The 24,905-nt window shown below is 38.9% G+C and overlaps 1 protein-coding gene and 1 long non-coding RNA gene across 5 annotated transcripts in view; both read right to left on the reverse strand.

The window, feature by feature from the left end:
- LOC5570719 (helicase domino) overlaps positions 1-24,905 on the reverse strand; it is a 74,730-nt gene that overhangs the window by 49,167 nt on the left and 658 nt on the right. For 3 of the 4 annotated variants that reach the window (XM_021843865.1, XM_021843863.1, XM_021843864.1), the window contains exons 2-12: positions 23,479-23,588; positions 22,703-23,415; positions 7,817-7,988; positions 7,600-7,756; positions 6,992-7,093; positions 5,336-6,339; positions 5,114-5,260; positions 4,228-5,054; positions 3,815-4,001; positions 273-409; positions 23-209 (exon numbers count right to left, since the gene is read on the reverse strand). In XM_021843865.1, the coding sequence (XP_021699557.1) occupies positions 23-209; positions 273-409; positions 3,815-4,001; positions 4,228-5,054; positions 5,114-5,260; positions 5,336-6,339; positions 6,992-7,093; positions 7,600-7,756; positions 7,817-7,988; positions 22,703-23,415; positions 23,479-23,577 (3,732 nt within the window). In that variant the 5' untranslated portion in view covers positions 23,578-23,588. The remainder of the gene's footprint in view (positions 1-22; positions 210-272; positions 410-3,814; positions 4,002-4,227; positions 5,055-5,113; positions 5,261-5,335; positions 6,340-6,991; positions 7,094-7,599; positions 7,757-7,816; positions 7,989-22,702; positions 23,416-23,478; positions 23,589-24,905) is intronic. The other variant, XM_021843866.1, reaches the window with a different exon arrangement.
- Positions 10,327-12,561, reverse strand: LOC110676349. The gene is made up of 2 exons (XR_002500296.1): positions 12,031-12,561; positions 10,327-10,519 (listed from the first exon to the last, which is right to left on the reverse strand). It is a non-coding gene; the product is annotated as an uncharacterized LOC110676349 (long non-coding RNA).

Below are 24,905 nucleotides of genomic sequence, written 5' to 3' on the forward strand. Positions count from 1 at the left end.
CGATAAACAAAAAATGACCAACCGTAAAGGGATCATAATTCAACATGTTGTACACCAGGGAAGCTGTCCGGAAGTTAATTCCCTCCATTCGGAATGGCGAAATTGTCGGGCGTTCCTCGAACATGTTAGGGTGATTGCATACTTTCCGGAGCTGCATCAGCACATTGATTACGCTCAACAGGTTTCCTGAAGCCAGGGTTTCCTTCGTTCTAAAAAATGGAAATAATTGTTATACGCAAAGCTGTTTGATATTTTTAAGTTGCTCAACATACTTTGCTCGACTCATAAAGTCGTCGTACAGAAACCGCTGCCTTTTCGATAACCTGCACATAACGACATGCTCGTATTTCTTTGGCATTTGTTTCTCAACTTCTGACTTCAACCGGCGCAGCAAGAATGGGCGTAAAACCTAGAACCAAACCAAAAATAGAACAGTTTATCTTTTTGTACAAATTCAGTTGACTTTTCTAAGTTATGATTATTTATCCAATAAATAAGACAGGTATTAACAAAACAAACACTGGTGCCTATCTAATTAACTGACGAAAATCCCTGGAAGGTACAAAGTTCTAATGAAAATTCTATGCATCACATGGTGATTCTATAACATTCCCCAGAAAACCATTCCCCCGAAACCCATTCCCCAGAATTCCATTCCCTAGAATCTCATTCCCCAGAATGTATCATTCCCCAGAATTTCACTCCCCAGAATGAACCATTCCCCAGAAAACCAATCCCCAGAATGGACCATTCCCCAGAAAATTATATACCTACTTTAAAGTTTTGAAATAATCTATTTAAAAAACTTGAAAATTAAACTCCACACAAAGTTGTTTACAAGTACATGAGAAAATTAGCATTGGTGCTGCTAATTATGAACACTTTAAGCATAATTCAAATTTCATTTGCAAATGAACTATCACAGTAGTTTCACTTTTATTGGCACTTATGAAAACTGATAGATCAGTCTATGGGGAAACACAATATCCAATATTTATTTAAAAGAATATACAACTCATCACTTCTCTGCACAAAATAGAGCTACACCCTTCTTTCGGTATAGTAGATTCCAAATGTATAATTTCACATGTATGTCCAATTATTACAAATGTAGTGATGTATGCAGCTTTTCATCAATGTTTTAAGAAGGTGCATCATCTCTTACTTTTTAGGGCTACACCGATAAGAATAAAGACGCTCGTAGTATCATATTATACGTTTCCGATATAATGATTACGTAAACTCGGCAGAATAAAAACTTACTATTCTGCACATTAAAATGATACGCCCTTCTTTGCGTCAAGTCTAAATTACAAATGACTTAATTTTGCACAAAATAGTGATACACCCTTCTTTCAGTCTTATCCTGTTGACGATATAGACAAAATTTTCCGTAAGGATACCAAATGGAAAGAAGGCATTTGGCATGATTGATTAAATGATCAAGGACCATTTGATATAATGGTTATTTGTCCAATGACCATTTGGCATGCCATGAAGAACATCCTTTTTGAAAAGAAGGAGCATAAGTATGGCTGGATGGCAAATCATTAATGAGATAATACTGAAAGAAGGGTGCATCACTATATACGCAAAAATAAACATATAGTCTGTATATTTTATGGGAATGTATTAAAAGAAGGGTGTATTATAATAATATGCAAAATACTCATGAATAGGGGGATTAGGGGCATATTGGACACATTAGGTAAATGCTTATTTTACATAGAATGGAAATATGTTTCTTTGCTCTAAAATAAATCCACCGCTTCCTTTGCTTTGCTTATAAACTAATTTGAAGCTGAGAAAAAAATATAGTAGAATTTCAGACAAATGAAGCAAAGCGTAAACTTTTATACCGTCAAAACGTTCATATACAATACAGATTTCGTACAGTTTATAAAGTTTTGCTGAAATATGCATATTCCCAGAGAGTAAGGGGGTGTCCATTTAGCCCCGTGTGTTCATTATGTCCCTAACCCTCCTACCTACATATTTGTTTTGTCACATCAGACCTTAGCCTGTCACATAAGTGACTCTTCTTCCTCTTTTCTGGCGTTACGTCCCTACTGGGACAAAGCCTGCTTCTCAGTTTAGTGTTCTTATGAGCACTTCCACAGTTATTGACTGAGAGCTTACTATGCCAATGACCATTTTTGCATGCGTTTATCGTGTGGCAGGTACGAAGATACTCTATGCCCTGGGAAGTCGAGAAAATTTCCAAACCGAAAAGATCCTCGACCGGTGGTATTCGAACCCACGACCCTCATCTTGGTCTTGCTGAATAGCTGCGCGTTTACCGCTACGGCAATCTGCGCCTCCACATAAGTGACTCACGCAAAGCAATAATTAAAAAAAAATGGATATTCATATAGCTTTCTGGGGAATGGTGCATTCTGGGGAATGGAATTCTGGGGAATGTTACATTCTGGGGAACGATTTTCTGGGGAATGGTTCATTCTGGGGAACGGAATTCTGGGGAATGGTTTTCGGGGGAATGGTTTTCTGGGGAATGTTATAGAATCCACATGGTCATTGTAATGATTTTCTGTGTACTTTTTTCGCGCTAAGAATGGTAATCATAATTTATTAACAATTATTGGATCATTATGGATAGCAGTGTTGTAGCAATCACACGTTTCCCAATTTTCATACAAGATTCAACGATTTAACATTCAATAATTTAGCTCGAAAATGTTGGCAAATCCATGTCTCAAGTAGAGTCCAGTATGCTTTAGTTCATAATTTAGTATTCATTTTTTACGTTTTAGAGTAAAGAACTACTTGGGCATGATATGATTTACTTTAGTGTAAGAGGTTTGGACGAATGGTCTGAAATTTTGCAATAAGAAGCACTTCAATGCCACGCATATGGTGGCCAAATTTGAGTTCAGTAACTTTCAAGAAATCCCTGGAGAAGTGAATCAAAAGTGCCAAAAATAAAATAAACCTTTAAACTTCACTTTAAACTCTCTCTCTTTTTCATGGTAGCACAGGTGAATCTTATTTCAAGCAACTCAATAACTTTCCAGAAACGCCGTTTTGACAATCATTGGACAAAGCTTTGGGATAGAAAGGGCTACCCCCATATGACACACAGTCGTTTGGCATTATAGGCCTTTTCACAAGACGTTTCAAATCAGCTGATTTTGAAGCAACAATTCTTCTATGGAGATGGAGACTGTTTAAAAATAACATGAATGTAACGCAGAAATGATAAAAATAATTTACTATTAGCATGAAACGAGCTCACCACTGAACGAGCTCGACTGAACGTGCATATCTTTTTGTTCTCTCACAACGCGAACCGAACATGATTGGTCTTGATTCCGTCGCGCACCCCAAAGGAGCATACAACGAAATGAAAAAAAAAAAACCCACACTACTCAATATGTCTAACAACTCAGACGTCTATTAATAGAAAGCAAATTATGCCAAACGTCTTTCATGTGAAATGAATTTACGCCAAACGGGGCAGACCATTCTTGACCTCCTTCTAGTAAGGCTTATGGAAATCATTACGTTAAATGCTGCTGAAGTGACTCTAAACTTTATGGGGAAGTTACAATATTCAAATAGAGTGATGCAATACTCGGTAAAGTGATTCCATGCTTGTGGCGGGTAGGGTATTGTATATGAGGAAAGTATTTTGACGCTTGCGAAAAAGAGTACCTAACGACTATCTTATATGGACGAACAGCCTGGTACAGCCAAGGTATAATGAAATCTAAAAAAAATCATGACCCACAACCTATCAAATAAACTAAACGTGGAAATAATAATCATAATACTACATTACGTACAGGTTACAGACCTTATGAAGGCGTTTGATTATGTTTTCGTTGTACTCCGAGTTGCCTTCAATCATCCCCGTCATCGGATTCGAGAACCACTCCTTAAACTCTCGATGAGATTGGAATACATGCGGCATTAGGAAGTGCATCAGCGACCAGAGCTCCATCAGATTGTTCTGAAGAGGCGTTCCCGTCAGGAGGAGACGTCTGTGGAAGATACATTAGATTCGTTAGTTTTGCTAGACCTTCTTGTAAGAGGACTGTTTTTTTCACATTTAACACAAAATATCAGACAAATGCCTCGATTGTCATCTGTAGAACAGTTTCGAAATTCTAAAACAGACTTTCGAATCCGATCAGTTATTTTAGTAATGGTATCATCATTAAATGTGCTTTAAAGAGGAAAAGGTTTTCCTAGTTTTGTCATACTCACTGTTCCGTTTGAAAGTTCAATAGCAGCTGCCACCGTTGTGACTTGAAGTTTTTGATGTTTTGCGCCTCGTCCAGGATGAGATATTTCCATTTTTTTCGTCGGAAGCTCTGGTGATCTTGAATGACCAGCTTGTACGATGTTATACACACATGAAATGCATTTACTTTGGTCCAACCCGTTCTCTTCAATTTGCGTTCTTTTTGAGAACCATAATACGTAAGTATCTTGAATCCAGGGCACCACTTCTTGAATTCCATTTCCCAGTTCAGCATTACCGAAGAGGGTACAATAATCAAGTGCGGTCCCCAATTACCCTTCACGCATGCCAAATGAGCCAACAACGAAATAGTTTGTATGGTTTTACCCAGACCCATTTCGTCCGCCAAAATTCCATTGAGCTTTCGATCATGCATCGTTACCAACCAATCCAAACCGATGTGCTGATACTCTCGAAGGGTGTGCTTCAACAGAAACGGAATTGGCGTTACAACACTAGTTGACGAGAGAGTATTTCCTTTCGGTTGAATACTTTCGGCAATGGCGGCAGCATCGTTTAAAATTTCATCTTTTTCACTTTGACTTTTACTCGCCATTTCATCGTCCAATAAGTTTTTCAGACCAATGTCTTCTTCGTCTTTGTCTCCCTGATCGCCGTCCATATCTTCATCCGATGAGGAAACTTGTTCTTCAGAGGAGTCAGATTCCGCTTCTGATTCGCTTTGCTCATCGTCGGAGTCGACATCCATTTTTTCCTCCAAACGGCGGCCCGGTGGAGGTGGTCGATTGTACTTTGCCATCAACTCCTCTATGCTCATTTCGTTTTCCGCCTGAAATAAATGAAACGTGAATAAACCTCTCGAAACTAAAATCATTACCCGGATATTACATTCAGTTCATCTATTTCTTTCTTATGGTCCTGCTTCTTTTCCTGTTTCTCTTGCTCCATAATAGTATCCTCATCATCAGTACTATTTTCTGCGGCGGAGAAATCTTTGTCATTGTCCTCGCTCTCTTTTTCACTATCCTCCGGTTCCTTAAATAATATCAAAACAATAATCATTATATGCATAAAATTCAGAAAGAATTGTGCTAACACGTGTTTACTTACAGACAATACGATCTTATCCCTGTTTTCCAGGTAATCCTTGGGTAAGTTCTTCAGGAAATCATCAAGATCCATCTCAGATTCCTTTTGCAGTGCCAACACTTCTTCGTTAGTTCCGGTGGCTTCCGCTTCCGCCTTAGCAATTGTTTCCTCGTCGTCATCGGAGATCTCGCTATCCGGACGGAACTCGTCGTCGGAAGCATTTTTCGGCTGAGGCGAAGGCACTCGACTGGAGTTTAAGCTATTGGCCTTACTTGTATTTTGATCTTGAATCGCTTTGGGTTTGTTCATACCTTCCACCAATTGTTGGGAGTATTTTTCGGTCTGGTCAACGATGAAGCTTAGTTGTTGATCTAGAGCCTTCTTTCGCTTTTCATCCAGTTTGGTTTGCTGTTTATATTCGACCAGTTTCTCAACATTACCCCAGAAGATCTTGATCTCTTTCGCAACAAAACCGGCTATTCGCCTCAGCTGTTGCTCTTGGGCTTTCTCGGCGCGTTGGGCTGCCATTGCTTTGTCGAGGAAATGCTTCTGGACCATGCGAGCACATTTTTTCGCCGCTGCTTTCTTCCATTTTCTTTCCTGAGCAAAGTCGGCAGCCAACCAAACCATTTCCTCCAACAGGTAATCCCAATGCGCCTTAGGCCGTTGAGGTTCCTGTAATTTGGGTAACCGCCTTTCACTCCATAGGCCCTCCTTTTGAAGCTCCTGTATTCGCTGCATCACGTATACCTCTTGCTTGGCTTTGTTTGTGTAATGTTCCTGACCATTGCCACCGGTTGTAGTGTTCGAGGAAGTTCCATTATGCTGTGCATTGGAGTTCCCACTGTTTCCACTTCCGGATGTCGAACCACCACTTGCAACTTGCACCGCTCCACTGATCGATGCAGAGATTCCTAAAGACGATGAACTCGTCGCTGTGACGGAAGTTGCTGAGATTTGCTTCCGCTTCTCAATGGTGGGCGTGGCTCCGATTCCAATTGGATCCGGAATAATGGGGGTGCCGCCTTCATGAATGTAACGAAAGATCATTGAGATAAGAAGAATTAGGAAAAAACAATAGCCAAAATCGAGAGACACTGATTTAGAAATAGTAAAATGATCAGACAAATGCCTCGATTGTCATCTTATAAAAGTTTCTTCTGCCTCAAAACGAGACAAACGGAAACATTCAGTATTTAAGTCATCATGTTGATAAACTACTATACACAATTAAGCAAACTGAAAGCGTCATGATTTTTGGAGGTGAGAATGGAGATGTTGTTAGAACTACAAACTTTAGCATGCTTGAAGATTTTATATATCAGTGTACCAAATCGATTCAATTATTAGCTATCATACTATCCGTACTAAATGAATCTGATAATACTTTTAATTTTGTGAAGCAATAAGTAATGGATTTGGTACTCGATATACAAATACTTATTTTGAAATAAACATAATGTGTTAAAAATGGCATGGCATAAAACAGAAAAGGGATAATGTGATGCGCTTGAATCATTCATATGAAAAGCAGTTGAAACTCATACAAATATGCGCTTCTCAAGAAAACTAATATACGAGCAAGTTGATTGTTGAACTTAAGATAGAAAACAATAAAGCTAAACATTATGTATCGACTAAATTGATTTTTTATAATGTTAGTGGAACGGTGCGAACCTGGCACCAGAGGTACAGAGGGGTTTCCTACCACAGGTGGTACGCTAATCTGACCAAAGACCATCCCGTGGCGACCTCCCTGAGGCCTTCCGGGTATGTGACCTACAAGTACACAAGAGGGAGAAAAGAGACGAAAGCCAAGAGAAAAAGAATAGATTTGCGGAAACAACAAAAATACTTGACCCAGATAGTAAAAACGTCGGGAGCGACCGTAACAATGCTCAGTCAGTCCCAAAAGAAAAGGGATTTTAGAACTGATTGCTGAAAAGTCGTCTAATTCGGTTCTCTTGTTCAATGTTTATCTTGTAAACTAAACTCTAATTTAAAATCCTATCTTGCAAATGTTAAGCGCTTTACGTTTACTCGGCTTGGTGATAGTGAGATTGGAATGCATTTACAGGATAAACATGTGAGAAGATGAAATTACCAACTCAACATAAACAATGTCAATGTGATGATCGTGTGCAAACAAAAAAAAGTCAAAAAATGTGGGTAATGAGTGAGAGATAATGGATTAAGGGTTCAAAACAAATCATGAGTTATAATAAATAAATCAAACTAAACCGAAAAGCCTTCATAACATCGGTGATTAAAATGAATAAACTTACCCTGCTGACTCAGCTGAGCCACTGCGGCCGGTAGTTGCGTCGACACGGCTACGGGAGTCGCTCCTACACCGGGAATTTTAATTTCTGCGCCTTGTGGTAAACTCGAAGAGCTGCTTGCTGCCGATGACAGCGATGACGATAGCGATCGACTCGATTGCTGAAAAACAGATTATTGTAATTCATTTGGACAGAGATGATCCGCAAATTTCCAACCAACCTGTTTAAGTATTTCTCCTGCTTCTTCCAGATTGGATGATAGCGGTTCTAGCTTATACGTTCTCATAAAGTTTAAAAACGCGGGCGTATGTGGCTTCTTTCTCCATACAGGATAATCCATCATAGTACCACCGGACTGAATAAAAAACAGTTCCGCTACATGTTCAGAGTACCTGATATATGAGAAATAAGAAAGGAAAAAGAAGATTAGTATGTTCTTAGAGCAATGAGGTAGTGAACCTAGTCGCAATAGGTATTAAGCTTCGATCAGACAAATGCCTCGATTGTCATCTGGAAAAAATCAACCTCTTCCAGAATGGAATTGATCAATTTTCAGACGTTTGTAATTGATTCATCATTGAAGCAGAACATGTAATTATTCAACAATCAAGTACACCATCAAGTTGCATTTTTTTGGCAGATCTCTTATTATACTGCGGAACACGTATTTGTCTCGAGCACCAAAACACCGCTATTCACTCAATTAAGGGTTGCTGAATCCATTGCCGTTTTCAACAATATCATAGCGCGTCTAGTTTTTGAGATATTGGCTGTTGAAAATGCAAAAAAATAACTATTTTAGCCAACTTGCATGCAAGTTTGCCAGCTTGTAAGGCAATTTATTTGCTTAATTTGCCACAGAATTCAAACTTTATGTGTATAATAACACTTATCGGCAAAGTTTATAATTCTTTCGATGCGGAAATAGTAGATTACGGAATAAGTTGCAGAATGATGATTTTTACAGCCAGTGTTGGCCAGACTCATTTCCCCGAAATTCGAATTGTGAAGCAATGAACTGTTATAACTGGGCGTTGTATTCCTTAGATGGAGGGGGAGGTGGTTGGGCTTGAGTGTTGCACATGAGATCCGACAGTTTCGATTTCGGTGGGCCGCAATTCAAGTTTCGGTGAAATGATTCGCACTCACTCACTCACTCGTTTCATTTCACCGAAACTTGAATTGTGGCTCTCTGGGATCAAAATTGATCGATTTTGTGTGCAGTACTCAAGCTTAAACATCTGCTTTACTATCTTAGGAGGATAGAGCATGGTTGTAGTAGTTCGTGGCTTCGTAGTTCGGAAAATGTTATTTTCGGGGAAATGAGTCTGAACAACACTGTTTACAGCACGAGTCGTAAGTGCAGTGCAGTTTCGTAGAAGACCACTTGAGGGTATCAGAAAATATATCGGAATGCATTCATAATTATTTTACAATTTCTGAAAAAATGTTGTGTTACTATTCATCACGCAACGAAAAACAGTTGCGTAATGAGAAAGCGTTGCGTAATGAATCATTACAGCACTGGTTTCATTTGCGTAATGACTATTCCCGCACTGCATACTTCAGTGTAGGAAAGTAGACCGTTTCATAACAGATTAGCGTGATGAAAAACAGCCTATTATGATGAGAAATTGCAAAAAAATATTTTATTTTGTTGGTTTATTGTAGGTATTTTCCCATATAAGATAAACGAAGAATTTTGTATGCAGACAGCAAGCATGTCAAAATTATCGGTTTAATCTAGATTTAATCGCGCAATTTCAACCAAATTTAATCTAAAATGAAAGTTTAAGTGCAAAATAGGATACTTAGGGGATTAGATCACAAAAATTTTTGATAAATTATACTTTAAATGTTATGTAAACAACCAGTATTTTATACAACTTTGGCGACCTGTAGCTAAAATTTGTGACGTGCTGAAACATTTCTGAAAATGGCATCAGATTCAGCAACCCCAAATCTCGAGACACATAATTTGATCCTTAGAGACACGCAGAAATGTAATTTTTGTTACGCTGTGTTATTGATCAATACAGGTGCCGGCCAAGTCCTTACAGTCAGTTGGGATGGGTAAGCAATGTTGTGTGTGTAATGATTGTTGCTTCTAGAGAGCGAAAATATCTGTGCATCTCCACAAGGGGGAAAATTACAACTCTCACTTAAAACTAAACAAATTTTGTCTAGCAGTACAATATATATTTAGAAGATTAATTACATACGACACTTATAATACGACATTTATAATATCTAACTATTCAAAGGTTGGTTGACAAATGCTGGGCATGGCGTACAATTGGTACCTCGCATGCCTGAAGAAGTAAAATAGACCCCTCTGTGCGGTCTTTAGCCTCCTGCCCAGCAACTCCTATACCTACACTGAGGAAAAATATATTTCGATTTCCATACGAAACGGTTATGAAATTTTACCAAAAGAAAATATTATAAATTTCATACGATGGCGTTATGAACGAATTAGCTTGTGGTATGGTATGAGTTTTGCAGTACAGTAGTATAGATTTCATAAAAGTGTCGTATGAAATCTATGGATATATGTTATGAACTTCAAAGTGTATTTATATGAAGCTCAATATATTCAAGTATGATCTTTATACGCAAATTAATGTAATTTATTTCATATTATTATGCCTTTCTTAATATTTTTATCTTAACTAGGGGTGTTCTCGCATTTTTTTTCAAATTCATACAACAAAAAATACAAATAAAACATTTGAAACAAAAATACAAAAATAAACATTTATCAGAAACCATACATTTTATCATTGTTTGTGAATTACAAATCAATAATTTATCTCCCCGTTGCAACTGTCATCGAATCTAATAACGCCGTTCTTAGAACTGGGAAAAAGCTTAGCATCACTCACGGAACCTTCTTCGTCACTATTGATAAGTTGGACAGATTCTGTAGAAGATAGACGATTAATAATTTGAAACATAATATTTTATTTTTTTATTTTATTTTATTTTATTGATGTACAAGGGGGTCAGGGGCCAAGTCTCCAGCATAAGTTTGAGAACTCACACCGTCCATAATACACCGAGGGGGTTTCGGAGTTTGGGAAGTAGGCAACGCAACATCTTTGATCAGAAGGTTCTTTAAGTTTTGCTTCTACTCTTGACTTCCAATACACGTATCAATGATGCAAGGTCAAAAGAACATGAATCAGTCATACATATAGCGGTAGTGAAGTGTTTTGCCTATAGATATGGGAAAGGAGGGATTTTGGGTGGTGTTTTTCAAATAGCTCTATGGAACAAGTTTGTTATTAGTTGAAAATTTAGTTAATCTGATTCACATTGCAATCAGTAATAAGAATATTTACAAAAACATGATACTTATCTTTTCTCGGCCAATACGCTACCATGTCTTTCCTCTCCGATGGATTTTTCCTCGTGGTAATGGCGGGTTAGATATGAAAACAAGGATAAAGAGAGAAGGAATGTTAGTGATTGTTACATACTTTATTGCTGCATTGGCCTACAATGAAATCATACAAAATTCGCTATTTGGATTCAATCAATCAATTGATAAAAATCCCCATGCAGCTTACGAGAAACTCCATGGCAATGATCACTGTACGCCAAGTGCGGCATTCAGGACATCTGAACAATACTGATGACGAACAACAAAAAATGAATCCAAAAGAGCGAAAACCTCAATGTTTCAATGTAGGACAATTCAGCTTTAATGCATGTGAGAAGTTCTCGGTGATATTCTCACAACGGCCATTTAGAATGGTTGGACGGATGTAGATAAAAGGGGGCCCACATAGCCGTAGCGGTAAACGCGCAGCTATTCAGCATGACCATGCTGAGGGTCGTGGGTTCGAATCCCGCTGGTCGAGGATCTTTTCGTAAAGGAAATTCACTCGATTCCCAGGGCATAGAGTATCTTCGTACCTGCCACACGATTATACACATGCAAAAATGGTCATTCGGCAAAGAAAGCTCTCAGTTAATAACTGTGGAAGTGCTCATAAAGAACACTAATCTGAGAAGCAGGCTTTGTCCCAGTTGGGACGTAACACCAGATAGAAGAAGAAGAAGATGTAGATAAAAGATCATTATGATATTATGATAAAATTAACGCGACAGCATATTAGTAAGCTCAGAATGACTATTGTATTTGCAATTTGTTAATTTAGATAGTTACGCTAAGGGTTGGTTATTGTATATAACTTGTTCGATAAGCAGAAGTAAAGCACGAACGCGAAGTAATGACCTTCCATCCCATCTTCAAGTGCTCCCCACAACCACAACACTTCATTCTGGCACTTTAGAACGTCCATGTTGTAACTTGTTCACACAAGAAATCTGCCTCGACCGAGTTGGCAGAACGCGCCCATACCCCTTTCTGAACCAAAGGACAGGGAATAATTTGAAACATAATATTAAACCTAAAAACCAACTCACGTTTTTGATGCCACGCTCAAATAACTTCGTATTTCCATTCTGTTGCCATTGCACGAGACAAAGTTTAGCAAATTTTATCGTTTGCCCAAGCCTCCATATTTGCGTCACTTTACATAGAATTATCGATTATTATAAATACATTTTAATATTATTCTCTTGCTATTTACCTTTAAAAACAGCCATCGTATTCGCCAGAACTTAAAAACTCGCGGGCTTCATTTGTTCAAACCCCTATTTGTTCCGTTAAGACAATCGTATGATATTTATCAAACAAGGCTTGCTTTGGATTTCATAAGCACATCGTATGAAATATTATAGGGCCGCGTATGAATATTGAATCTAATTCGTATGTTCTTCATAAGCGAGTTATGAAAATCATACGCGTCGTATGAAATGTTTTTCAGCTAGCAAAATACTGTATCATACGAAAGGTATTATGAATAACATAACTTCAGTTTTCTCAGTGTACCTCCTCGTGGTACTGGCCGGGGTACGAGCAACCTTAGACAAGATCAGGTAAGGGGGAATGGTCCTAATCTAGGGGGTTGGTGTTCCTGCAAGTCAGCCGTAAAAAAATCAAGCAACGAACAACCAACAAGAGAATACGAACCGGAACAATCGGCGAAGACCACAGCGACGTAAAGGGACTAGCGATTTGAAGCTCGGTACGTGGAACTGTAAATCTCTCAACTTAATCGTGAGCACACTTATTCTCGCCGATGTGCTGAAGGACCGCGGATTCGGCATCGTAGCTTTGCAGGAATTGTGTTGGAAGGAATCAATGGTGCAAACGTTTAGAGTTAATCATACCATCCACCAGAGCTGCGGCAACCAGGCTAGACAATCGTCACCGTAAAATGGAAAAAGTCGGCGACGAAACTAAAAGAAACATCGTCATCGTCACTCAACCAACGTCGGATGACGATTTGCCACAGAGATCCGATCACATAGGTTCGGCGTGATGACGAACAAATACGATTCCTTAGTTACGGGCGAATCTTCGTTCGGGAGCACTGAGCCGACTAAAAATATGAATCGTGTCTTCGACAGATTAAGCCCATTTTTTTTTTTAAATATAACAAAAACAAATTAACAAAACATGACTAGAATCGATCAAACGATCTCTGAATTGTCAATTTCACGCGCTTACCAACAGAGCAATTTTAGAATCATGGGGAGAGCGAGTTCATTTGCCAATATAAGCAATTATGTGATGACATTCGTTGGTTGGTGCGAAGCAAGCGAATATACAGTAAACGTTTTCTTCTTGTGTGTAAGGACAGCGCGGAATGAAGAAAAATTTGCTCGTTGACGATTTTGGATTGAAGTTAGTCGTGCAATTTTTCGTCGATGACGAGACGACGACCTGCCAGAATTATACTGGATGACGATGTCTTTTTTTATTTCGTCATCGCACTGTGACGAATCTGACGATTGCCTGCCCTGGTGACAACACACACGAGCTGGGAATAGCTTTCATAATGATGGGTGATATGCAGAGGCGCGTGATCGGATGGTGGCAGATCAATAAGAGAATGTGCAAGTTGAGGATCAAAGGCCGAAACGTGCACAGCTCTCACTTCGGAAGAACTGATCATTTTTTTTAAAGGAACTCCGTGCTCGTGGCCCTACTGTGCCGCAATCAGTTTATCTGTATCTTCCTTACCGATACAGTTCTATTTTTAACTAATGTCGTTTTTCTTTATTTGCACCGCCTGCGCCGTTTTCCCACCGGTGTAGCAAAACTTGCACCCAAACCGTTCTTTTATTCCGCAGGTAGCACACCGTTTTTACACTCGATCGCCACCGGAGCAGAAAATCCTACACCCTGATCGAGCTGGGTGTAGCAGGTAATGCACTCTTTTTACCAATACATAGGGTAGGTGTACCAGTTATGGACATAATGGTTCCCTATTTCGCCATACGTGATTACTTTTATGCCTTCAAATTTTGAAAATTTTTGTGTGTTATAATAGTTAGATTTAAGATAGAACTTGATGTTAAAACATTCAAAAAGATTTAAAATGTGAAAGTTATCAAAATATCACATAAGCCAAATAGGGAACCACTATGGCCATAACTGGTACACTTTCCCTATTTATGGTTCTTAGCTGCCAGTTGTTTTCGGTTACGAAGAAGCAAGATTCTTCATTTTCGCTCATGTCTGCGAGGATAGAATGGATTTATTTCAGAATTGAATATTTTTAGTCAGTGAAAGTAGAAATGTTTTTAATGAACAAAACTACAAGATATAAATATTCTATAAGTATAATTGAAGATACTTTGACATATGAGTATGTTTCAACGGTACGAAGGGGAACTTTTTCGGCTTATGTCAGAAAATGGAACTCTTTTTCAGATATTTTGATTACATGTATAACAGTAGATACAACTGTACAAAGCATTTTATGAGCAATTTTCGGAAAATTTGACTGAGAAATCTCGGGTGGCAGAGTTATTAACGACTGAAACTGTATGTTCCTATATTTTAAACTCGGATTGCAAAATCTGTTGTTCTATATTTTTGCTAAAATAATAAATTGACGATAAATCGACATTGATTTTTTATTACGGTTTTGATGCAATTATCGATTTCATTTCATGGATGCTCGCTTCGCGTTGTTACAATAAGATGATTCACTTCTCGAAACACTTTAGTGTTGTACGATGAAAGATCGCAGTATTTTGAATCTAAACTAGAACAATTGCGGAAATATGATTGTTGGTGAAGTTTTCAGCAAAAGAGAGGATTTATGAAGTCAGATAAGCCCTTACAGTGTTGAAATGTGAAATTTCTAACTTTTAAACAAATTTGATGGAATACGAAACATATGTCATGGTATCAATTTAAAGGAAAAATAAATTTATTTTTGTAAACAAAACTTTTATATCCATTCACGGCATAGTAATGTTTTCAGCCAGTGTTGTAAACACCGTTAACAAACTATAAAAAACACAAACAAGTCTAATGTTTCCGAATCCCTTACAGCATATCATGAAGAATATAAACAGCTGTTTTACCTCTTTGAAGAATGACATTTTGTTTTGATTGACGCCTTCACTAACACCATCATAGGCTGTCAAAATATTGCACCGAAACCATTCTATTTTCCGGTGTCAATTCGCTCCCAATACGACAATTCGTCCGGTGGGGTGTGCTGCTGTCGTCATGATGATGGTTGACGAGAGCAATGTCAAACTCTTTCATGGTTTCAAAACATTCGGAACAATATATTTATTTTCACCGCTTACTTCACTTATGTATGAAATTGAATGAGATCCAATGGTAGAGAATTCATTTATCTACCCAATGGTATTTTTAGGGGCAGCGGTGAATGTTCCGAAGCGTGTTTTATTCAAGCGCAAAAATCGCTCAGGCGAAAGTTCCAATGAAACTAACCTCACATATCCTGGTTTTCCAACCTCAAACTAGTGCTCCTACCAGCCGGATCTCGCGCGGTGCACCGTCGGGAATAATCAAAAACGACATAATCTTTATTTACATCTGCTTTCACTCTCTTTTGCTCTTTTTGCTCTCACACCGAGCAGGTAGGAGAGTGCTCTGCTGTTGGTCCAATCGATTTCCATAAGCCATAGTCCATTGCTCTTGCGGTGGTTCGTTTTGCCGTGTTCCTGAGTCGTTTGAGGCTAGCTGCCTGCGAAGTGGGTCAGTTTGTCTCATGTCGTTTTCGATTATTCCCGACGGTGCACCGCGCGAGTGTAACAATTGACACCGGAAAATAGAACGGTTTCGGTGCAATATTTTGACAGCGTATGATAGTATTAGTGAAGGCGTCAATCAAAACAAAATGTTATTCTTCAAACAGATAGAACAGCTGTTTCTGTTATTCTTAATTTGCTGTTCGTTCGTGTTTTGTATAGTTTGTTAGTGGTGTTTACACTGGCTGAATATAAAATGTTTAAATAAATGTTTGGTACATGTACATTAATTTATTTTTCCTGAAGAACTTGTTTAATTTCATCCAATCTTTCGGGCTAATAATTTCGCCAAAACTCATACTTCCGCAATATTTCTAGCTCACGATGCAAAAGGTGAATCTTTTTTTTTGTAATAAGGCGAAGAGAGCAACGGAAATCAATCATTGCATTAGAATAGAATTCTAATGGAAAATCAATATCGATCACTCGCCAATATTTTTAAAAATATGCATCCATGAGCAAATTTCGGAAAATTTGACTGAACTCAAGTGTTTTTAAGGGCACTGAAAAAAATCCACACGCTTGATCCGTGTGTTTAAAATTATGGATCGATTCATGAACGTCTATGTCGATTTGTTGTGATTTTCTTACAAACTTCGTGTGTATTACACATTAAATTCTTTAGTTTTGCTTCATGGACTGATTCATCAACCGACAACATGAATTCCATAGTTTTCCACATAAGTTCCTAAAGCTTTCCATTTCAAATTCGTGTGCGTCCACCTATGGGTGCTATGGATCATCACTCAACACGGATTCAGTGTGTTTAACTTATGATTATCTTGTGTCATGATCATCATGTTCAAGTTGGTCGATTTGAAATCGATGAGCTTGCTGTCGATTTCCGAGTTCCAATTTTTTAAATTATTAGTGACCAACCCATAGCGAACTAAATTGCGGATGGACCTCGTGTCAAACGACAGTCATCATCATGTTCCAAAGAGAGGAGGCAAATTCGGAAGCTGAAAGTGTTAGAGGAAAATTTGAGGATTCGTTTTTCTTTCTATTATTGAAGATGTTCGAATGAATATGAGGAGTTCCTTCTAATTCTCTATAAATAAAATGCATTACTTCCAGCGTTGGATATAATGTATGGTGTTAGAGAAAAATCGGATTCCACTAACAGATTTTCCTAGCTTTCAGCTTCGAATAAAATGATATATGCTAATCCCGGGCTTCCCAAATTATGGATTTGCGGCGCCCCGCTTGTTGCTGACTCACTTGTTAAAAAAAAACATTCAAGTGAGCTTGCGACAAGCAGAGGAGCCTCGAATCCATATTTTGGGGAGCAAGATTTCTTCTATCAAATTTCTTTTTTCAGTCTCATGACATTCATGTTCTATCACACATGACTATCTAAAGCCACTACATTTCGAATTCAATAAGCAAATCAGTTGGTTTTCATGATCTAATACTTAGACATTCATGTTTGTTTCTCATGACAACCTAATGTGGATACACATGTTATTATACCGTGAAGTCAATGACGAAATCCATATGGCTACCACACTCAAGTCATGTGGTTTTCCTCATTGCGCAAATCTATAAGTAAAACACACGACCTTGGCGTGTAGATTTTTCTCAGTGGGGTCTATTTTGTAAATCGAGCAGATTCATGTGACTCGTCTGTAGTCATTGTCGATCAAAGTAAGCATGCATATTTTAGATGTCACCCGTCGACCACCATAGTAATCTAGTCACATTAAGTGACAACTGTCGAAAAACTCGAGTGACAGAGCCGTGTCGAGCGAATTTTTCGGTCGACAGTGACTCCAGTCGAGTCATTTTGATCGACTCGACTTATAAAATATGGCCCTAATATAGTACTTACTGGTATACATGCAATCCAAACATCTGAGAGAATTCCTTTTTTTAATATAAGCCGTAAAAGCTACTAATGATGAAACATACTCAGTATCCTTTATTATTCTTATAAGCCTGTATTTATTGTAGCATTAATAAATGCTTAGAATATTTCTTCTTTTACTGAATAAAAAAAAACAATTCCGAAACAAATCAATTTTATCCACACAGTCGAAAATGAGCGCAAATGAAGATCTTGCTTGTTCGTTACCGAAAATAACAAAATCTGCCAAAAGGACCAAAACAAGAACGCCACTGACAGTTAAGAACCATATATGTATTGGTAAAAAGAGTGCATTACCTGCTACACCCAGCTCGATCAGGGTGTAGGATTTTCTGCTCCGGTGGCAATCGGGTGTAGAAACGGTGTGCTACCTGCGGAATAAAAGAACGGTTTGGGTGCAACTTTTGCTACACCGGTGGGAAAACTGTGCAGGCGGTGCAAATAAAGAAAAACGACATCAGTAACCATCTGATACTGACGGAAGATGGATGTGCTCCCCTATGCACGGTCCTCCGTGCGGCGTCTTCTGGTGGCTGGACGGGTTATTTTTTGGAGGGGCTGGGAATTGAATCCATGACCATCCGCTTATGAAGCGAAAGCGTAACCTCAAGGCTACGGACCCCCCTAATAAGAACTGATGATGCTAAAGACGAACGCGAGTACAACAGTTGCCCAAGCAACGACGTCAAAATCATCATAGGAGATCTAAACGCTCAGGTTGGTCAGGAGGAGGAGTTCAGACCGACTATTGGAAAGTTCAGCGCTCATCGGCTGACGAACGAAAACGGCTTACGACTAATTAATGTCGCCGCCTTCAAGCCAATCGTAGTACAGCCTACCATACCGATACACCTGGAGATCACCACAGCAGACAGAATCACAAATCGACCACTTTCTGATTGATGGACGGCACTTCTCCGACATTATCGACGTCAGGACCTATCGTGGCGCTAACATCGACTCAGAACACTACCTGCTGATGGTTAAACTGCGGCCAAAACTCTCCGTCGTTAAGGCCGCACGGGACGTCATCATAATCACCCTATCCATTTCAAGAAGCAAATCCCAAGAACCACTCCATATATCGATGCAAAAATGTATCACTATGATTCTATATATGTAGTGCACAACCCGATAAATTTTCAGCTTCATCGGTTCACTAAAACTCGAGATTTGCTTCCACAAAGTTTTGATGATTATTGTTAGAGTGAGACGAAAGATAGGGAAAATAACACGGTCTCCCGTGTCCCCTTAACAACGTACGGTGACGGCGGCCGCCCCTGTATGACCTAGAGCAGCTTAAGCAACCGGATGTCGCATCTGCATACGTGCAGCACCTTGAGGCTGCATTACCAAAAGAGGGTGAGCTGTATGAAGCCCCTCTTGAGGACTGCTGGGGAATAGTGAAAGCAACCATCAACGATGCAGCTAAGAGCAATGTCGGGTACGTGGGACGGAGTCGACGAGGAATGTAGGCAGATACTGGAGGAGAAAAATGCGCGGGCGGTCATGATGCAGCAAGAAACCCGGCAGAACGTGGAACGTTTTAGACGGAAACGGCAACACAAGACCCGCCTCTTTTGGGAGAAAAAAAACGCCGCTTGGAGGAAACGGAGTGCAAATGATGCAGATGGAACAACTGCGCCGGTCTCAAGAAACACGTATGTTCTATCAGAAGCTCAACCAGTGTTTGAATGTTGATCCGAATAGGGCGATCGAACTATATTCAGAGATTGTAACAGCTCGTGAACCATAACAGTTCGTGGCACATCGCAATCGGAAAGCCCTACACACTTAAATCAGAATGCCGATCTCATCTGTGCAAATCTCGGTTAAAGTTCGTTTGCTGACATCTCAGCAAAAGTGACGTTTGATGTCAGCGGCACCCACAGGTGCTGCTATAAACAAACTTGATTTTTTGCTGACATATCAGCTAGAACTCAGTTGCTGACCGCTCGGCTGTGCGGATCTCGGCAAAAGAATGAAAATTAGCCGAGCTCAACTGAGTGTGTATGAATGTAAACATTCACTCTCTCGTTTGGAACGTGGAGCGAGAGCGTTCTAGAGCACCACTCTCACAGACTACAACAGTATCGAGCCATTCGGGTGATTTATGTTTTGCATAAAATTGATAATAACTTTCATATTTTCTGGTAATGCAGGCTTTAACAACCTAATTATTACACTTTTTTATATTAAATTTAGGGGAGGGATTATAAGCAAGAAAGTTCAATTTGTAATTTAATTATGATCTATTGGATCATCAAACACCACACAAAATTGAAAATATTCGCCTCTGTTCTTGATCAGAATGATAGTGTGTCGGCGAATGTTACAAGTAGTGACAAACAGTAATCGGCACCAAACAGTGGGTGGTGTGTGTCTGGCTTGCTTTCGTTCATGGCTCGTTATCTTCCACAAACGATAAATTTCATCCGTGTTGTATGAATGCAGACGGATAAAAGAGATGAAATTATGGCTCGTGTGTCAATGATCTCTAAATTTTCCAAAGCCTGAGCTAACGCATCCCGCAACGGCTTCGTGCCGTGAGCCGAGATGTGCAGGGATAAGAATGGGAGCACCTGGAAGATGGAAGCAGCACTTCGATGAACACCCGAATGGCACTGAGAGCACAGGCAATGAAGGTCGAGACAACTGAAAAAATGCCTTCGTCAGTACTGCGGGCGATGGAAACCAATCAGCCCTCACTTTGAGGGAGGTTAAGGATGTCATTCACCAGCTCAAGAACAATAAAGCTGCTGGTAAGGATGGTATCGGAGCTGAACCGATGAGAGATGGGACCGGAAAGGCTGGCCATTTGATCTTTTAGTAATGGAAATTCCCTTGACTTCCCTGAGCACAAAGTATCATCGTACCTGCCACACGATATACGAACGCGAAAATGGCAACTTTGGCTTTCAGTTAATAAATGTGGAAGTGCTCATTGAACAATAAGCTGAGAAGCAGGCTCTGTCCCAGTGGGGACCTAATACAACAAGAAGAAAAAGAAGCGGATAGGATTGCCGAAGAACAACTCAATATATGTGTCAATATACAATCTAAACAAGCTTCAAACCTGGGGACACTATTCCTGTATTTTTCGGGAATTGTTGAATTGCCAGTAGTGTAAAACATCTACCCCCAATAATGAATAAGCGAGAAATATGGGTTTTACGTCGCTCTCTTTGGGACTTTTCTTCGCTGCTGCTGTTTATAAACCTTGTTACAACCTGAGACGAGACTCGCGAAGACGGTCTTCTTTTTCTGTGATTGCGGAGTTTTTTTTCTTATTCCCTTTTGTGTTTATGGACCGATGCACGAGTTCACTAACTTGACGTTTGAGCGGTGCCGTGTATTTACGTGACCATGGCAACGAGTGAATTCGGCACCGCTTAAACGTCAAATTAGTGAACACTCGTGCATCGGTCCATACCAATCATGCGCAAACAATTCAAACCCTCAATGAACCTCTCAGCAAACAAAAAAATTGCGTTTGCGTCACACCGAATCATAATTAAATAGCCTTTTGAGTAAATTTTATGTCAGCAAACGCAGCAGACATTAGAAATAACTAATCTTGTGTTGAAATTTATCAGCAACTTTGGAAAAATCTGCTCCGCTGACTGAGGTTTTTAACAACAGTTTATTTTGAATTCAATACTTTTCACTTTTGCAGCCATAAAGCGGCGGGCTGCATTTGACGGTTCGTGACAGCGGAATCTGGGCGGCATATGACGTTGATATTTTTCCTCTTCGCGGGTCTCTCTCAGGTTACAACTTGCGAAATATTTCCGATCATGGACCGATACAGATGCGATGTTTTTCTTCGCTTGCTTTGATCGTACTTCGAAATCAATTGAGTTTTGGGGATTTTTTTTTATTACCGTACGGGTTTGGGCCGAAGGGTCTCAGATTTTCATGAAACTTTATCCACAGGCAGGGCTCATGGATATATGAATAAAAAAAAAATTGAGAAAAATTCAGGGTCGCCTATTTTTCCGGAAAACTCAGGTGGAAATTTTTTGTTTTCCCTTGACACTACAGTGATACCTCCATGAGTCGATGTTCCATGACTCGATATCGACTCATGGAACCATACTAAAAACAGAATTTCATGGTTAGATTTGTTTTCAAAGAAAAGGCTAATATGGTCATTTTTCACAAAATTGACCATAACTCAGGAACAAAAAAAAAGTACATCCTAAAAGTTACTAGAATTGAAGTTTATAAAGTTTCCTTCTCAAAAATATTTTAATAAAAAATTTCCGCGAGTTCGGGCATAAATTTTCCAGCTTTTCTTTATAAATTTCCCTAACGGTGGAAAATTTTGTGGAAAACTTTTTCCAGTTCATATTTTTTTGGATTTCTGAGAAAATTTGCTTAAATTTTCATATAAAAACTTTGTTTCTACAATGTTTCGTTCTTGAGTTATAATTTTTCAAAGAAAAGTCTTATATGGCACATCTGGACATTTTTCACAAAATTGGCCATAATTCAAAAACGAAAAAAAAGTGCATTCCAAAAATTTCAGTGATTAAAGCTTATAAAATTACCTTCTCGAAAATATTTTTTTTGAAAATTTTCCACGAGTTCGGGCATAGTTTTTCCGGCTTTTCTTTACAAATTTTCCCAACGGTGAAAAATTTTGTGGAAAACTTTTTCCAGTTCATATTTTTTTTTGGATTTTTGAGAAAATTTGCTTAAATTTTTATATAAAAACTTTGTTTCTACGATGCTTCGTACTTGAGTTATGATTTTTCAAAGTAAGTAGTGTCAAGGGAAAACAAAAAATTTTCACCTGAGTTTTCCGGAAAAATAGGCGACCCTGAATTTTTCTCAATTTTTTTTTATTCATATATCCATGAGCCCTGCCTGTGGAAAAAGTTTCATGAAAATCTGAGACCCTTCGGCCCAATTTGTACGATAATAAAAAAAATCCCCTTTTGTTAGATAGACTTTTTCATCAAGTCTCAATAATTATTGTTGAAGTTATCTTGATGTTTGTAAAACCGTTGTTTCATGTTTCGTGTGAAGTATATCTCCGTCTTATCTGTTTCCCTCCCAGATTCCCACACTTATACTTACTTTTCTTTAATGCTCCGTAATCTCATATATTTGTGCTCCAGAATCAGTTTCTTGAGTGTGGCAATGTCATGTTCCACGTCAACAATAGGACTTTGTTCTAATTTGAGGCGCTTCCGGGCCGTAGGCGAAACGGGAACCGAAGACCCGACAGGGCCTACTGTAAGGCCCGCACTTGCTACTGCTGCTGTTCCTGTCACTACAACGCCACCTAACGCTTGATGAATGTACGTATTGGCAGTGCCAGAATTTACACTGCTTCCACTGACTTGATTGGCTATTATGATTCCACTTGCACTCGAGTTATTGTTACTTCCACTTCCGATAATGTTTGCAATGCTTTGCTGTGTTCTCACTCCACTACCGACCGATTGTTGTTGGGCACCGATAACGACGGAATTGTTTGATTCATTGCCTATATTGCTCACACCACCAAGTAAAACGTTACTATTACTAGCACTGTTCGCGGATGTCACTACGAATTGTTGCTGCTGCTGCTGTTTGTAGTTCACAGCCCCACCAGCACCGACTGTGCCGGCCGGGATCAAACTAACCGTATTATTTGCGGTGAATTGCTGATGAAGTGGCTTGTTCAAATGTCCTGTCGCAGGAGAAGTACTCTGCATTTGCTGTTGGAGCTGCTGAAAGTTATGCTGTCTTTCGTCGGCAGGCGAACGGGACATTGGTGATGCGGCAACCACAGGCCCTACGGGCAACTGGAAAACAAAAGAGAGGATTATCATCCATTTCCAATGGTGTTAATAAGGTTCTACACTTACATGGCCTGAACTATTGATGCTTGATATTATGCGGTCTGTCCCAGCAGGAAGGGCTAGGTTTCGACCTCTTTGCCCTCCCGCTGAATCACCTTCATTCATTTTTTAATCATCTGAAAAGGGAAACATCAAACGATGCTATGATTAGTTCCTATACTTTTGATTAACAAAATCTACTGTCATTGACAAGTAAAAATGATCAGACAAATGCCTCGATTGTAATCTGAAGATACTCTGCGACTCAAGAATAGAGAAGCAAAGTATTCATTTGTAATATGTAGTAATGTATCATCATTAGAAAAAAAAACAGATTTGGCGATCACTTAAATCGAAAATGTAAACAAATCGGGTTTCTGCTGATTTTCGTATATAAGAGCATGTTCTTACTAAAATATATGATAACCATTCAAAAATATGTATGAAAGTTGAATAAATAACATTTTTCTATAAGGTCCCATCTCCTTTTTCGCTAACCAGGATAAATGTCGCAAATCGACATTGATTCTTTACTTGGGCTTAATTGCGATGATTTTGTTTTCGTCATTCAATGATTCAACAATCGATATCACTAGGATTTCGTTCAAGATTTACGTTCAGGTCATTTTCAAGAGCTCGGGCAATTATTACTCCAAAGATTTCTAAGGTTTTCCTCCAGAATTGTCACTAGTTTTTCCAAGTTTCCACTAAGCATACACCTTTAGAAACTACTCCAGAGATTCCTCTTACGATTCCTTCAAAAGTCCAACAGAAATTCTATGAGAAATTTCTAGAGGAAGTTTTCAAACAATTTGTCCAGTAACGTTTCCAGGACAGAAATATTTGTGAAGGACATTTTTCAAAACAATAAAAAATTCTGGAAAAATCCAAATTTCTATGATAGTTATCCTGCATGATTTTCTAGAAACATTCTTTTCAAAACATTGTACAGAATTCCGCAAATAACGGGTGTAGAAATGGACAGAGTATGGTGATGAAATTTTGAAGAATATTTGGAGATTTTGCTTGAAAAATACTCGAGATATTTAGGAAATACTGCAGGAGTAATGAACTTGATGGACCATTGGAACCCTGGAAGAGTTCCTAAAATATATTCCCTGAAACAATCCCTAGAAGAAGATGGATTCACGAAGGAAATCATATGAAAATGGCTGGCGAAATAACTAGAAAATCGGCGTTGGAAATTACTGGTTAGGTATTTACAACCAGAATTTCTGCAAGGAGATGCAAAAAAAGTGATTTTGGAGATATGTAATTTTGGTTAAAAAAGATGCTCAAGAGATCATTAAATTGTTAAATTCCATTAAAACAGAGGTCAAGTTTTAGAAAAGATACCTGATACTAACCCTGCCTACATTATGTTCATTGATGACGAAAGATCCAACCCGTTAAATCTTTCTTACCGTAAAAATTCCAATGTAAGTATCTTATTT

This window comes from Aedes aegypti, chromosome 2 (genome assembly GCF_002204515.2).
Source record: "Aedes aegypti strain LVP_AGWG chromosome 2, AaegL5.0 Primary Assembly, whole genome shotgun sequence".
Classification (NCBI taxonomy): Eukaryota; Metazoa; Arthropoda; class Insecta; order Diptera; family Culicidae; genus Aedes; species Aedes aegypti.